The 12,737-nt window shown below is 53.3% G+C and overlaps 4 protein-coding genes across 4 annotated transcripts; 1 reads left to right on the forward strand and 3 right to left on the reverse strand.

Moving 5' to 3' along the window:
- The first annotated feature begins 647 nt into the window (after positions 1-647).
- BZA70DRAFT_148614 (putative NADPH2 dehydrogenase chain OYE2) lies at positions 648-2,324 on the forward strand. Its single transcript, XM_064909689.1, has one exon. The coding sequence runs from the start codon at positions 872-874 to the stop codon at positions 1,961-1,963; it is 1,092 nt and encodes a 363-aa protein (XP_064768973.1). The 5' UTR covers positions 648-871; the 3' UTR covers positions 1,964-2,324.
- Positions 2,152-4,252, reverse strand: BZA70DRAFT_148099 (uncharacterized protein). The gene has a single exon (XM_064909686.1). It carries the CDS (start codon positions 4,086-4,088, stop codon positions 2,340-2,342), a length of 1,749 nt encoding a protein of 582 aa, XP_064768974.1. The 5' UTR covers positions 4,089-4,252; the 3' UTR covers positions 2,152-2,339.
- A 1-nt stretch (position 4,253) lies between these two features.
- On the reverse strand, positions 4,254-7,758 carry BZA70DRAFT_148098 (OPT oligopeptide transporter protein-domain-containing protein). Its single transcript, XM_064909685.1, has 4 exons — positions 6,615-7,758; positions 6,544-6,549; positions 4,903-6,482; positions 4,254-4,843 (listed from the first exon to the last, which is right to left on the reverse strand). Exons 1-4 carry the CDS (start codon positions 7,302-7,304, stop codon positions 4,534-4,536), a joined length of 2,586 nt encoding a protein of 861 aa, XP_064768975.1. The 5' UTR covers positions 7,305-7,758; the 3' UTR covers positions 4,254-4,533.
- Positions 7,759-9,340: 1,582 nt separating this feature from the next.
- On the reverse strand, positions 9,341-12,736 carry BZA70DRAFT_148560 (CLC channel). The gene is made up of 2 exons (XM_064909688.1): positions 11,646-12,736; positions 9,341-11,587 (listed from the first exon to the last, which is right to left on the reverse strand). The coding sequence occupies exons 1-2, from the start codon at positions 12,630-12,632 to the stop codon at positions 9,713-9,715; spliced, it is 2,862 nt and encodes a 953-aa protein (XP_064768976.1). The 5' UTR covers positions 12,633-12,736; the 3' UTR covers positions 9,341-9,712.
- Position 12,737: the final 1 nt, after the last annotated feature.

A 12,737-nucleotide genomic window follows, 5' to 3' on the forward strand; every position in this document is an offset into this window, starting at 1 on the left:
GGAAATAAATGAACTCGACAGAGCCTCCAAATTACTACCTCGCCTTCCCTACCGGCGCATGCCCAACATCTACCCGAGCCGAGCTCAATATTTCTGTGAGATAGATAATCGTCAGTTACTCTTTTGGTTTACGCCGCTGCATTCCATCTTGCTCTTTGCGTGTTATTTTCCATTTGTATATTATATATATATCCCGGTGATTGAGCCTGATGTTACTTTTTCTACTTTGTTTTTGTGTTATCTAGTTTATGGGCGATCTGTTGGTTATTCAGTCAAGTTATTTCCAAGTTTCTTGAAAGTCTCCTCCCTCGTCGCGTAGAATTCCACCCACATAATTCCCACCTCACTGAGAAAATGCCCCCAAATGCGACCACGACCAAACGACTACGATTTGCTTTACCCCGATAGATTTCATCAGCTTTCTATTTTTACATTTCTAGATTTCGTCACGGAGACGAACAGCGGTTCTATTATTGGCTGCCTGCACAGCATAGGCGAACAGGTTCTTTTTAAAGACTTGGTCACGATAAGGGGGTTTGAGAAGTAATATTTATAGTATTTACAGTCCGTGAAGATGCAGATTATCTTACAGCACTTAATGCTTTGAATAGCTGATACAAACAGAAAGAGGTGTATTTGACGAAGGAGTGGTTCAATGAGATCTCGGGCGCGGATAAGATTAGGCGAGATATCGTCGTATTCGTAATTTATCGAAAGAGAACCAAACCTCTCCTCGGGTGCGCGCCTTCATCCTCCTCCTTCCCAAACCTGATACTCGCTCGCCTTGCATTGTTCTCATTGTTCTCACGTAACTGCATTAAACGCAATTGACCACCATCTGCCTCTTTTTCACCACATCAAACCCTGCAGAATGTCGGAAGAAGACGTGCTCTTCACGTCCATCAAAGTCGGCAAGATAACGCTCGGCCACCGCCTCGCGTTCCCGCCAGTGACCCGCTACCGCTGCGACGACGACGGCACGCCAAACGCCGACCTCGCGCCGCAGTACTACTCCGAGCGCTGTCTTGTTCCCGGAACGCTGCTGATCGCGGAAGCAACGGACGTCAGCTTCCTCGGCGGCGGGTACCCCAACAGCCCCGGCATCTACACCGATAAGCAGATTGCGGGGTGGAAGAAAGTGACGGACGCGGTGCACGCGAAGAAAGGGTTTATCTTTTGCCAGGTCTGGAATCTGGGAAGAGTCAACCCCGGCACGAGGCAGCCTGACGTGTTTTCGGCCAGCGACGTGCAGATGCCGGACCGCCCCAAGCCCCGACCGCTCACGATCGACGAGATCCACCAGATGGTTGAGGACTACGGCACCGCGGCCAAAAACGCGATGAAAGCCGGGTTCGACGGGATCGAGATCCACGGCGCGCACGGGTACCTCGTCGACCAGTTCATGGAGGACATCACCAACCTCCGGACGGACGACTACGGCGGGTCGATCGAGAAGCGCGCGCGGTTCGGGCTCGAGGTGGTTGCCAAGTGCGTCGAGGCGATCGGGGCCGAGAACGTGGCGATCAGACTGTCGCCGTTCTCGAAAGTCCAGGCGATGAGAATGAAGGGGCTGTACTCGCAATTCTCGTACTTCATCGAGCAGCTCCAGGACCGCTTCCCCGGCCTCGCGTACGTGCACATGGTCGAGCCGCGGACGGCGGGGAACAACGATCAGATTGCGGAAGAAGGCGATTCGACGGAGCCGTTCTGGAATCTGTGGAAGGGAGTCTGGATCTCGGCCGGAGGATACAATCCGACGACGGCGCGCGAGTACGCGGCCAGCCATCCAAACTCGATCGTCGCCGTCGGACGACACTTTTTGTCAAACCCGGATCTGGTGGCGAAGTTTAAGGAGAACATGGCGTTGGACGCGTATGATAGAAGCACCTTTTATATAAATAAGGCGAAGGAGGGGTATCTTGGATATACATATGCGCCCGAGTTGAAAGGCAAGTATTATTAGAGTATGATAGAGGCCTGCATGCATTATGTATAACACGATTATGTACGTTTGCGCGTATGACAGAAACACGTTTTATATAAACAAGGCGAAGGAGGGTATCTTGGATATACATATGCGCCCGAGCTGAAAGGCAAGTATTATAGAGCACGATAGAGGCCTGCATGCATTATGAATAGAACACGATTATGTACTTTTGCGCGTATGACAGGAACACGTTTTATATAAACAAGGCGAAGGAGGGTATCTTGGATATACACATGCGCCCGAGCTGAAGGGAAAGTATTATTAGAGCACGATAGAGGCCTGCATGCATTTATGAATAGAACATGATTATGTACTTCTATATGTCTATCTGTATGTAAAAAATCCGAGAACGTTACACTCTTTGCGCGGCACCGATCCTCCGCAACGCGCGCTCCAGCATAGCCTTCTCCTGGCCAATAAGACTCATAGCCATGATTTTCCGCTTCTCAGACTCACTCCCGCCAACTGCCCACGACTTATCGGCCAGCATATACTGATACTCACTAGCCGACAGCCCTCCGTCTCTGTACCGCGCGATCCTGTTGATGAGAAGATCCTGCAGAATTAAAAGCGCCTGTCTTGTTACCGGCGTGAGCTGTTTTTCGGTTATCGAGTGGGGAGCGGTGTTGAACTGGCGGAGCACGTCGTGGAGCAGGTCGGGGTTGGAAGAGTCGATGGGCTCATCTGCGGTGGCGTAGATGAGAAGCATGATGCGGTTCCAGAGGTGGATGTTGACGCGGCCTTCGCTGTCGATCTTTAGCTCTGGATCTTCTTCCTCTTCCTTTACTTCCTCTTCCTCTTCTTCTTCTTCCTCTTCTTCTTCTTCTTTGTCTTCTTCCTCTTCTTGCTCCTCCTCTTCTTCCTCTTCTTGCTCCTCCTCATCTCCTCCTTCGCTATCCGCCTCCTCATCATAGACCTCATCATCCTCACTCTCTTCCTGTACATAACCAACATCCGCACCACGCACCCCCTCCATGATCCCCACAAACTCATGATCGTGATCCCCATGCCAGTCCACGTGTTTCTCACTATACAGCATCCTAGTCCCCCAACTCATCAGCAAATAGTTATGCCGATTCCGGTCCGGCACAAACCCGTACTTGACCAGCAAGTGCGTCGACGACAGCGGGCCGTACGAGTTGTAGATCTCGGTCTCGGTCCCGAACAGGCTGGCGGAGGCGGAGATCCGCTTGCGGGCCACGATGTCGCATGTGTCTTTTTCGTCGGGGTCGGAATCTGAGTCGTCGCTGTCGTCTTCTTCGTCTGAGGGCGAGGTATCTTCCAGCTCCGGCGCAACATCGCTATCATCATCCAGCTCCATCCCCTCCATCTCCACATCCTCCTCGTCACCACCACCCACCGCATCCCTCATCTTCTGGGCATCATGCTCGCACGTCGAATTCGCCCCACAAAACTCGCACACATCAAACTGGCTCTCGAACCGCACATCCTCGTCATCGAGATGATTAAACAGATCCGCGTACGGGACCAGACCCAGGCCTATAAACGAGTCGATCTCAAAACACCGCGCCGCGACCACCGACGCCGCGTCGTAGAACTTTTCTTTACTCGTAAACTCCTCCCACGTCATATTCGCCTCGCGCAACGAGTCGGCGAGCAGAGGCTGCACAACGCTCTGCTGGTAGAAAAAGAAATCACCGGCGAACATACACAGATCATCCAAATCCATGTCCGCAGCCCACAGCATAATCTGCGCATCCGTCCCATAAATCCACGACCTCTCCTCCTCCGTCCAAAAATGCAAACACCCGCGCTCCCGCTCCGGCAGCATCGCCAGATACGCACCCCACGGCGACCGATCGCCCAGCGCTCGCTCGACCATATACGCCACCACCAGACCGGCCATCGTGCCCTGCAGTTCGTCCGGGAGCAGGTTGCAGATCGAGCATGTGCTCCCGCTGAGTACTGCGGACTTTGGAATCCGCACGAGCGGAGTGCGGGGCTTGATCTTGCCGCGGGAGGTGGACGAGAGAAGGACGCGGTAGCCTGAGTCTTCGTCGTAGGCGATTTCGAGGTCGGGCGAGACTTCGATCTCGCTGTCGTTTAGGAACGACTGGAATGCTGTTATTTTGTCTGTCATGTTCTTCAAGAAAAAGCACAAATCACCGGATATCTTGGACTGTTATCGTCTGCGTCGATAGCATCTCCTTTCAGATCATCAATCAGAGATCCCTTCCCAGGGATTTTTTTCAGGAGTTTCCAGAGGTGGGAAAGTTTACTGCGGATAAGGTTCTGGTACCTTAAATCCGACCTAGATGCCTTTACTTCAAACATGTGAAGACAATTTTTTTATAAGACTCTACGAGTACGTTGTTCATTCGTGATTTAATGAAAAGAGCAGAGAATCCCATTAAAGTAAAACATATCGGCGCAAAACATATCAGCGCACAAGAAACTAATAATCGATGTACATAAAGAAATAAACAAATGAAGAACAAAAACACTTTTCAAGATGCATCTACCACAACGAGAAACCAATCATAAATCAAAAAAAGCAGAGAAAAGAAGAAGACGTGCGAGTGGATTTAAGACCACGTACCCGGATCGAGACCGAAATATCCAATCTCGGGCAGATCATACAGCGTAGCAGAGCCGCCGCCGTCGACGCCCGCGCTCTGCACGGTCGTGCCCCACCAGGACAGGGGCTTTGGGTGGTACTGCAGGGCGAGGAAGATGAGAATTCCGGAGAAGGCAATGCCGGCGGAGATACCGGAGGAGATGATGTAGTTGTACTTAGACCACCACATGAGGTAGCGGGTGCGGATGTACCACATGAAGACGAAGGAGAAGTAGAAGCCGCCGGTGTAGTAGGTCAGGTTGTAGTTAGAGCCGAACCTGGAGAATATTTGTTAGCAAAAGGTGTTAGAGAGAGAATAGACTGTAGAAAAACTTACTTTGTGATTCCTCCGAGAATCAAAGCAGGATGCAAGAATCGCAGGTATCGGGTATACCGGGCGCGGATGTAATACAAGGGCGGCGCAATCACAGCACCGATCAAGAACGACCACTTAATCATCGGGTACAAGGTATCGAAAATACGACTAGGGCCGACGACACCGAACAGCAAGGTGCCAGAGTAGATACTGTGCGACCACGCGCAGTAGAACCTGGATCCCTGGTCCCAGCTGCAAAAGTCCTCGATACCGTGCGCGAGCTCGACCGCGCCGGCGGTGACGAAGACTTGCACGACTGTGGCGACGCATTGCGCGCGGAAGACGGCGCGAGGGGGGAGTTTGGCGTAGTGCGCGAGTTTCTGGTCGCCGACGTAGGTCTCGGCCTGGTCGTCGACGCAGAAGCCAAAGGCACGGATGAAGACGCAGGCAAGACCGTTGCCGGGAGCCATGTAACCGCCGAGAATGGTGCCGAGCATGTTGGTGGACATGTAGTAACCAGTGGTGGCGTAGAGGATCATGAAGGGAACAAGCATCGCCAAGGCAACGAGCAGGATGACAACTGCGGACCAGAGAGGCACGGTGGTGGGGTAAAAGTGCGTGACGAGCAGGGTGGTTACGAACGTCAAAAGCAAGATGATGATGAACCACCAGTCAGGCACCTCCTTGTACTGGCGCATCATGACCGACAAGGGATCTCTGTAGCGCTCATAGGCGGTTTTGTTTCTGTCCTTCAAACTGGCAACAAAGCCCTTGCACGCAACGGTAAGTGTTTTCCACTCGCCAATGAAAATGTAGACAAAGGCAAACATGTAGACAGCGTAGGAAGCACAGAGGTACATGTAGTATCCGGCCGAAACATAGGGAATCGAGTATGCCTCGTACTTGACCTGGTCAAAGACTCCGTTTGTTTGCACGCGGGAGAGGTTGTAGGTCGCTCCGAATCTGTCGTAAACGGTACTGGTGTTGGGCGGGACATGGCCAGTCCACTTGTAGTTGGAGTAGTACAGGCCCAGGCAGATGAGCGCACCGAGAACAGATCCGAGGTACTGGTTGGCGGTGGTGAACCAGGGAACGACGAGGCAGTTTGCGTAGTTGATGACGGACCAGTCGAACGAGGGAATGGGGTTGAAACCGACTCCGATCTTTGATCCGGTGACAAAAGCCAGGTTCTTGTTGTTAGGGGCGATCCAGGTCATCCAGTTGAAGGTACTGAGAGCGGTGAAGAGGTAGTCGGGGATAAAGAAGTAGACGAAGGTGATGGCCAACAAGATGTTGAAAAGACGGTACTTTGTGATCTTCCAGCCATTGATAACACGTTTGTCCTCAGGCAAGAGCAGCGTGCGGTTAAGCTGCAAGGTAGGCAGCAGCGTGGGCCAGACAGCCTTGCTCTCGTAGACGCAGAAACGGCGGAGAATACCAGCGGTGCCGAGTCCGAAGAACTGGCAGATGAGGTTGATGCAGACAGTGAAGCCGTAGTCTGCCCATTGCTGGCCGTAGAAGAGATTCTCGCGAACGACGGGCGCGTACTGGCCCCAGACGGAGTTTTGCGAGCCGACGTTTGTGATGATGGTGGCGAAGAGCTGTTTTGTTGAGTTAGCATAAAGTTCAACGATACAAAGAGCCAAAGCTGTAGAGACGCACTTGTTCCTGTATAAAAATATGTTATTAAAAGATATTACTAAAACGGGAAATAATAGTGAACAAGGACTCACCTTGAAAGTCCAGGGTCCAGGGTTTGTGTTGAGCGTCCACTTCCAAATCTTGATGTTCCGCGCAGGAATGAACTTGGCGGCGAACTGACCACAAGGCAGCAGCAGCAACTGAACGACCTGGGAGGTCAACGTGAAATGCGGTTGGCGGAAGTAAATGAGCTGGTTGATGAAGCCCGCGACGGCGACCCAGAAGACACCGATGACATAGGCGCGGGCGGTCTCGACAGGGATCGAGGGGTCGTCAGTGGGCGCGCAGACGGAGCGCACCTCGGGGTAGGGCGAGTGGTATTTCATGAGCGAGGCTTCGAGTCGCAGGTCGAGGTTGTAGATGATGGGGCCTTGGCCGTATGCATCCTCGCCCTGGAGAAGGTGGGTGATTCTGTCCATGGTGGCCTGGGGGAAGTTGATATCGGTCTGGTGGTACTCGAACGAGTACTGGAGGACCTCGAGGGCCTCGGCGGTGGACATCATGCCGAGTTTCTCGACAAAGAAGTCAGCGTAGCCCTCAGCGATGAGATCCTCCATGTCACCGGTCTCGCGCATGCGCTCGACGACGGCGTCGTGCTCATGCTGGGGTTCGGAGTCGAGGGGGGTGGTGGTGACGTCGACGGCCTTTTTCTCGTTGTAGAACTCGCTCTCGCCGGAGACGGAGTCCTCCGGCGTTGAGGTTTTCTCAATGACAGTAGACATCTAGATAGATTAGATATGCGTAGGATAAAGTAGAGAAGAATGCATGGGGTGGACGTACTGGGGGAGAAGGCCTGCTTATATGGGGGCGGGGATACAACGAGCAAAGGCACACGAGCAGAGGTGGATGGCGGGCGAGTATTATAATGAGAGAGATGACTCGTTGTGGCCAAGGTTTCAGAGATTTGGAGCTAGTAAGTAGTCTTGTCTCGTTGACGTACTGCTAGTTTGTCGAAGGTGAATGGTCTGCAGGAAAATGGCGGGGCACAGCTGGATGATGGCGCCATGCGATAGGAACTGACATCTGCCAGGCAGTCAGTTCGACACACCGCGGGAGTCAGTTCCCGCACTACGGGCAGACCGGCATACAGAAGTCACAGCGGCTGCAGTCACCTCGCCGATAGAAGCAGAATGAGTTCTGGTATCGCATTCAGTGAGCAGACAAAGAGGCAGCTGAAACGGCACAGAGAGCGACGGTCAAGGCTCTCCGGCGGACCCTCCCAGCGCACACTCCCTGTGCGCAACAGAGTTGGCGGCCGTTCCGAGGTACGGGCAGAATGCGAGGAGTACGTGTCGTCATTCAGGCAGAGCGGTCGCAAGCCGGGCCGCTGATTAAACGAGGATTCAAGACAGGATAAGTGCACACTCTTGGCGGGTCCCGCAGCCGATAGCGACATACTTGACTGGACAGCAGAAGATAAGACGAAACATGGCGATAGTTAGAGTTGCGAGGCAGAATGCTCTTCGGGAGCAGGAAGTGGCTTGTTGCAGTGCACAGTTCACCTTTGTTCGGCCAAAGCGCACGCCGGGCCTCGGGCCTCGCTCATCACTGCCGTGTGAGATGACGATAAGAGCTTGCGTGATTGCACACCATAATGGCCAATCGTTGCATTTGCAGACAGAGTCATTTCTATGTGTTTAATTCTTCTTCTTTGTCTGTCTTCTGTATCCTGTCTGCCTCCTGCCTTCTGTCACTGCTCTTCGGCAAGGCTGAGGCGCCATGAGTCTTGTGTCGTCGCGGTACAGTCTCGCGGGCACTCGCCTCGACACACCCGCGGACTTTTAAAAGTACGTTTAATAGCAGCTACGTAGTTTTATCGGAGGTCCCCTGCAGCGCAGCAGCCCCTTCTCTTCTCCTCTCGCTGCGGGTGCTGATCGATAGCGGTCAGTGCCAAGAGCCGCAGCGATAAGGACCGAACTCTGGGATAAGGCCTTGCTCGCCCAACCGTGCGCTTCCTATTGGCCAGTTCACAGCCTTTTCGGTGCTGGGCAATAGACCCTACACGGCACTGCCAAGTGGCCAAGATAGACAGATATCAGAATCACTGTCGGTTGTCTCATATCATATTTGGGAGGGTGAGAAATGAGAAGGAGCAGGCCGGCGGGATAGCGGGATAGTGGGCAAGCCACCCGACTATCGGCAGTTCCCTGCTGAGCGAGCCCACGATAAGTTGGAATGTAAGCATTATAAGACTTAATGAACTGTGAATATATCCATTCATATAGCCATCTATATACTCCTCTTGACTATAATGAGACAGTATCAGCATCCGGAGTAGTCGACGCGGCGATCCAGTCCGACAACGAGCGGAATTATCCCCACCACCGCGATACAACGACACAGCACATTCTGCTCTCTGCGTGCTTACTATTACTTCTATATTCATTCATATATCCGGATCGTTGACAGCGAACCGGGGAAAAAGCAAGATAGCCAGCCGAGTAGTTCACTGCAGATGCCGATGACAGCCAGCAGCAGCAGCAACAGCTATCTGTGTCGCATCGTATCTTCGGATGCACCGCACCGTCGAACTGCTGCGATAAGAACCTCCTATCTTCCCCACCTTCAGCTCCAGTGTCCCTTCCAATCCTCCTCTTCTTCCTCTTAATAGCCAGATAATATAGACATTCTTATTTATTGAGCACGCGCACGTCCTGAGCTCGACCAACGTAATCTTATCTTGCCGATGCCCAGTGCGCAGACGCACAGGCATCAACCAACCACCGCGACCCGTCGACGCTCAGGAGTCTTCCCCTTATCGTCTATCATCCCTCGTCTTATCGGCCCCTTCTCCGTCTCCCGCACCGTCGACATAGATCGGTACTCGCGTTCATTCATCTTAATTGTCTTAAGATTACTCGTATACCGACCGCTCAGTAATTGCATGACTACTTCATGACAACTCCTTCATACTGCTAAGGTACACTTCCCTGACAGATAAATATCCGCTCGCTTCCTTCTCCATTTCCGACTAGTCACCGTCTACTCTTGATTATTCTTAATTCCATGCATTCAACCACCGACTCATAACATACTATACTCCAGATCCACATATAATGAAAACTCTCAGATATAAAACAATCCAAGCAAACTAAACAAAACTAAACAAAACTAAACAAAACAAAACCATCTAAAACCAAGTCGTCATGTTATCCTCTCCAAACCTGCAATACTCAATAAACCGTTTCTTATGCAACACCCCCCAAAACTTGCCGTCCTCCATCACACACACCATCCGCAGCCCCATCTTCACAAACAGCAAATGCACCATCGCAAGCGGCGAGTTGATATCCAAACTGATCGGCGCGCGATCCACAAACGGCGTCAAGTCCACCACCTCCACGCTCGTCGTCGCCGTGCTCGTCGCGTCCGATGCCGTCGCTTCCGCTTGTCCGCCACCGCCGCTGATATCCCGCGCGTTCACGCGTTTGTGATACTCCCGATGATGCGCTGACCTGTCTAGGTAAAACTGCTGCACCTCATGCTCATCCGCAGAAATATGACAGATCGGCTCGTCGCTGTCCTCGATCTCCGTCAAATCACTGTACGATACCGAATTCGACGCCGCCGTGCTCTCCTTGATCTTGTCCAGCGCAAACTCAAGCTCCGGCCCCGGCAGCAAGCCCACGAGCACCTGCGCGCGCAGAATCGGCAGCGAGCCGTCGAACTCGCCCGCCATCTGCAGGAAATTCAGCTTTGTCCGCAGCACAGAGGCTGAGATGTACGGACTATCCGTCACGTCAATCACGGGGCTCGTCGCGGAAATCGTAGCCTTTGGCACGATTTCTCGCAGCGTGGACGAAAATCCTGGCGTGCGCTGGTTATCCAGAAACGGGAAATTGTTGACGTGCATGATGATGTCGTATATCGACTCGGGCTCTAATATCTGCGCAACCCATTTCGCAACCAGGATCGCGACAGAGATCGGCAGCACATGGTCCAGACTTCCTGTGATTTCAAACAGAATGACCGCGAGCGTGACCGTCATCCGCGTAACCCCCGCCATCACCGCACCCGCCCCTACTAACGCGTATACACCCGAGATCGTACAGTCCTGGGGAGAACTACCGGCCGGGCACGAGCTGAACAGAAACAGGTCCGGATTGTGGTACTGCAGCAACTGCACTAAAAGTCCAATCATCCGACCAAATAACGCGCCAATCACCATCGACGGCACGTATAGTCCGGAAGGGATCGTGAGCCCCGTGCTCATAGACGTCAGAATCAGTTTGATCACCAGCGCTACCACCAGCGACCAGATCGCGTTCGAATACATCCCGGGCGCGTACGGGCACAGAATGTCACTATTCTCCAGTCCCATCTCTCCTGGTAGATCAGAAGTGAAGGTACACTGCCGCGCAAGATCATACAACAGCTCGGTCGGCGCCTTCTTTGTGTACACGTTGAAGTACGACACAGCGGCCGTGACGGCAGCGATCCCGACCACTTCCAAAATAGGATGCTTGCTCCTCACAGACGCAACACGCTTTCCCCACCAGGTACTTATAACTCCAATCAGCGCCCCCAACACGCCTCCGCAAACACCGATAAACACAAAAACGAAAAACTCAAACGTATACCAGTCATGGCTGTACGACACCTCGAATATCACAATCTTCCCGGTGCCGTACGGATTCAAAAACTTGAGCACGAGCGCAGAGATCACAGCACAGAGAAACGAGCGGAACAGCGTCTTCTGTGGGAAGTAATACGACACCTCTTCGAGAGCAAACAACACGCCGCCCAAAGGTGATCCGAACGCGACCGCAACACCGGCAGCAGTCGCCGCTGATATAATCTCTCTTCTCTTTCCGTCATTGTCTCGGAATTTACTAAACAGCCGGCAGGCAATATTGCCCACGCAGGCCGCCATGTGCACGTACGGTCCCTCTTTCCCCACATTCAGACCAGACGAAATCGCCAACACGAGCGCAATTGACTTTATCAGCAGCGTGTACGATCCCAAAAATTTCTTAATGACAAAGCCCGAGAGAATTGTTTTCACCTGTGGAGATAGACTATTAGTAGCTGTACAGTAGCTAAAAATAGAAACACGTTCCTACCTGGACAACACCACCGCCAGCAGCGGTGTACATGACCGTCTTGGACTCTGCATCGCGGTTTCTATAACCCGCATCCTTTCCAACCGATACCGGCGCGCCTTCTCTGATATTTGCGTTTGTTGATTCGGGCTGTTTTTGCCCTCGCCCGCGGGTCTTTAGGAACGGAGTATTAGTTGCTGTCGTGAGCGTCAACGAGACTGCCAGAACGGCAAGAATCACAGACGACACGATGAAAAGACCGTAGTCCAAAAATCCGGCCCCGCTGAACCCAACGTTCCACTTCACCCACGCGGGACAGGTCCCTGTGCTGTCGGCGCAGCACTCATATTGCGGCGCATACCACTTGGTCGAGCAATAACCCTCTCGCCAGTCAAAAATACGCGCCTGCGAACTCTCGATCCCGTACGCAAGCACGGCCACACAAGATGCTATAATCGACACCAGAATCCAGCCTTGAGAAGCATACCGCATGCGCTGCAGACGGCCGCGGATGCCAGGCTGCTCGCGGAGCCACTTGACGCGGAACGACTCCTTGATGAAGTCGTGCACCCAGTCGATTGTCGTGAAATCGTCATACCACATCCGGGTACTGGCATCGGTGGGAGTCTGCGGCAGTGAAGAGAAAGTCGCGCGCTGGCTGGTATGCGAGGAGGCCATCGAGACCGGCGTTGAGCGGCCGGAGCTGTGCTCGACGAGCCTGCCGCGCGGCGAGGCAGAGCGCTGCTCGGGCGTGCTGAAGAGGCCTGAGATTTGGCTGCGTGCAGTCGGCGTGAGCGTGTGCTGCGGAGTATGAATCACTCGCGGGGTGAGTCCGGGGAAGTGCAGGTCGACGCGGAGACCCTGCTGCTGAGCCTGGCCAAACAACACTGGTGATTCGACGGGTGATAAAGACGAGCCCGGACCGTCGTCCTCTGCCGGCTGGTCCGTCTGGATCTGCGGCGGCGGCGATCTGCGCGTCAGCAAAGGAAAAGCTTCGCTTTGCTGCATGGTTCTCTGTGAATAGCGCGCAGGAACAGGGATTCGTGAAGATGGGAACAGGACGAAGAATGCGAGGTGGAATGGAAGCTGGCATCCGGTGCCTGGGAGGCGGTG

This window comes from Myxozyma melibiosi (genome assembly GCF_037950935.1).
Source record: "Myxozyma melibiosi strain Phaff 52-87 chromosome Unknown BZA70scaffold_4, whole genome shotgun sequence".
Lineage (NCBI taxonomy): Eukaryota > Fungi > Ascomycota > Lipomycetes > Lipomycetales > Lipomycetaceae > Myxozyma > Myxozyma melibiosi.

What these genes read in the sequence shown, in the direction of transcription:
- BZA70DRAFT_148614 (XM_064909689.1), top strand. Translation starts at nt 872, where the DNA reads ATGTCGGAAGAAGACGTGCTCTTCACGTCCATCAAAGTCGGCAAGATA.
- BZA70DRAFT_148099 (XM_064909686.1), bottom strand. Translation starts at nt 4,088, where the DNA reads ATGACAGACAAAATAACAGCATTCCAGTCGTTCCTAAACGACAGCGAG.
- BZA70DRAFT_148098 (XM_064909685.1), bottom strand. Translation starts at nt 7,304, where the DNA reads ATGTCTACTGTCATTGAGAAAACCTCAACGCCGGAGGACTCCGTCTCC. An exon ending in ATTCTCGGAGGAATCACAAA is followed by an intron (nt 4,844 to 4,902) that starts GTAAGTTTTTCT and finishes AATATTCTCCAG; the next exon opens with GTTCGGCTCTAACTACAACC.
- BZA70DRAFT_148560 (XM_064909688.1), bottom strand. Translation starts at nt 12,632, where the DNA reads ATGCAGCAAAGCGAAGCTTTTCCTTTGCTGACGCGCAGATCGCCGCCG. An exon ending in CTGGCGGTGGTGTTGTCCAG is followed by an intron (nt 11,588 to 11,645) that starts GTAGGAACGTGT and finishes CTATCTCCACAG; the next exon opens with GTGAAAACAATTCTCTCGGG.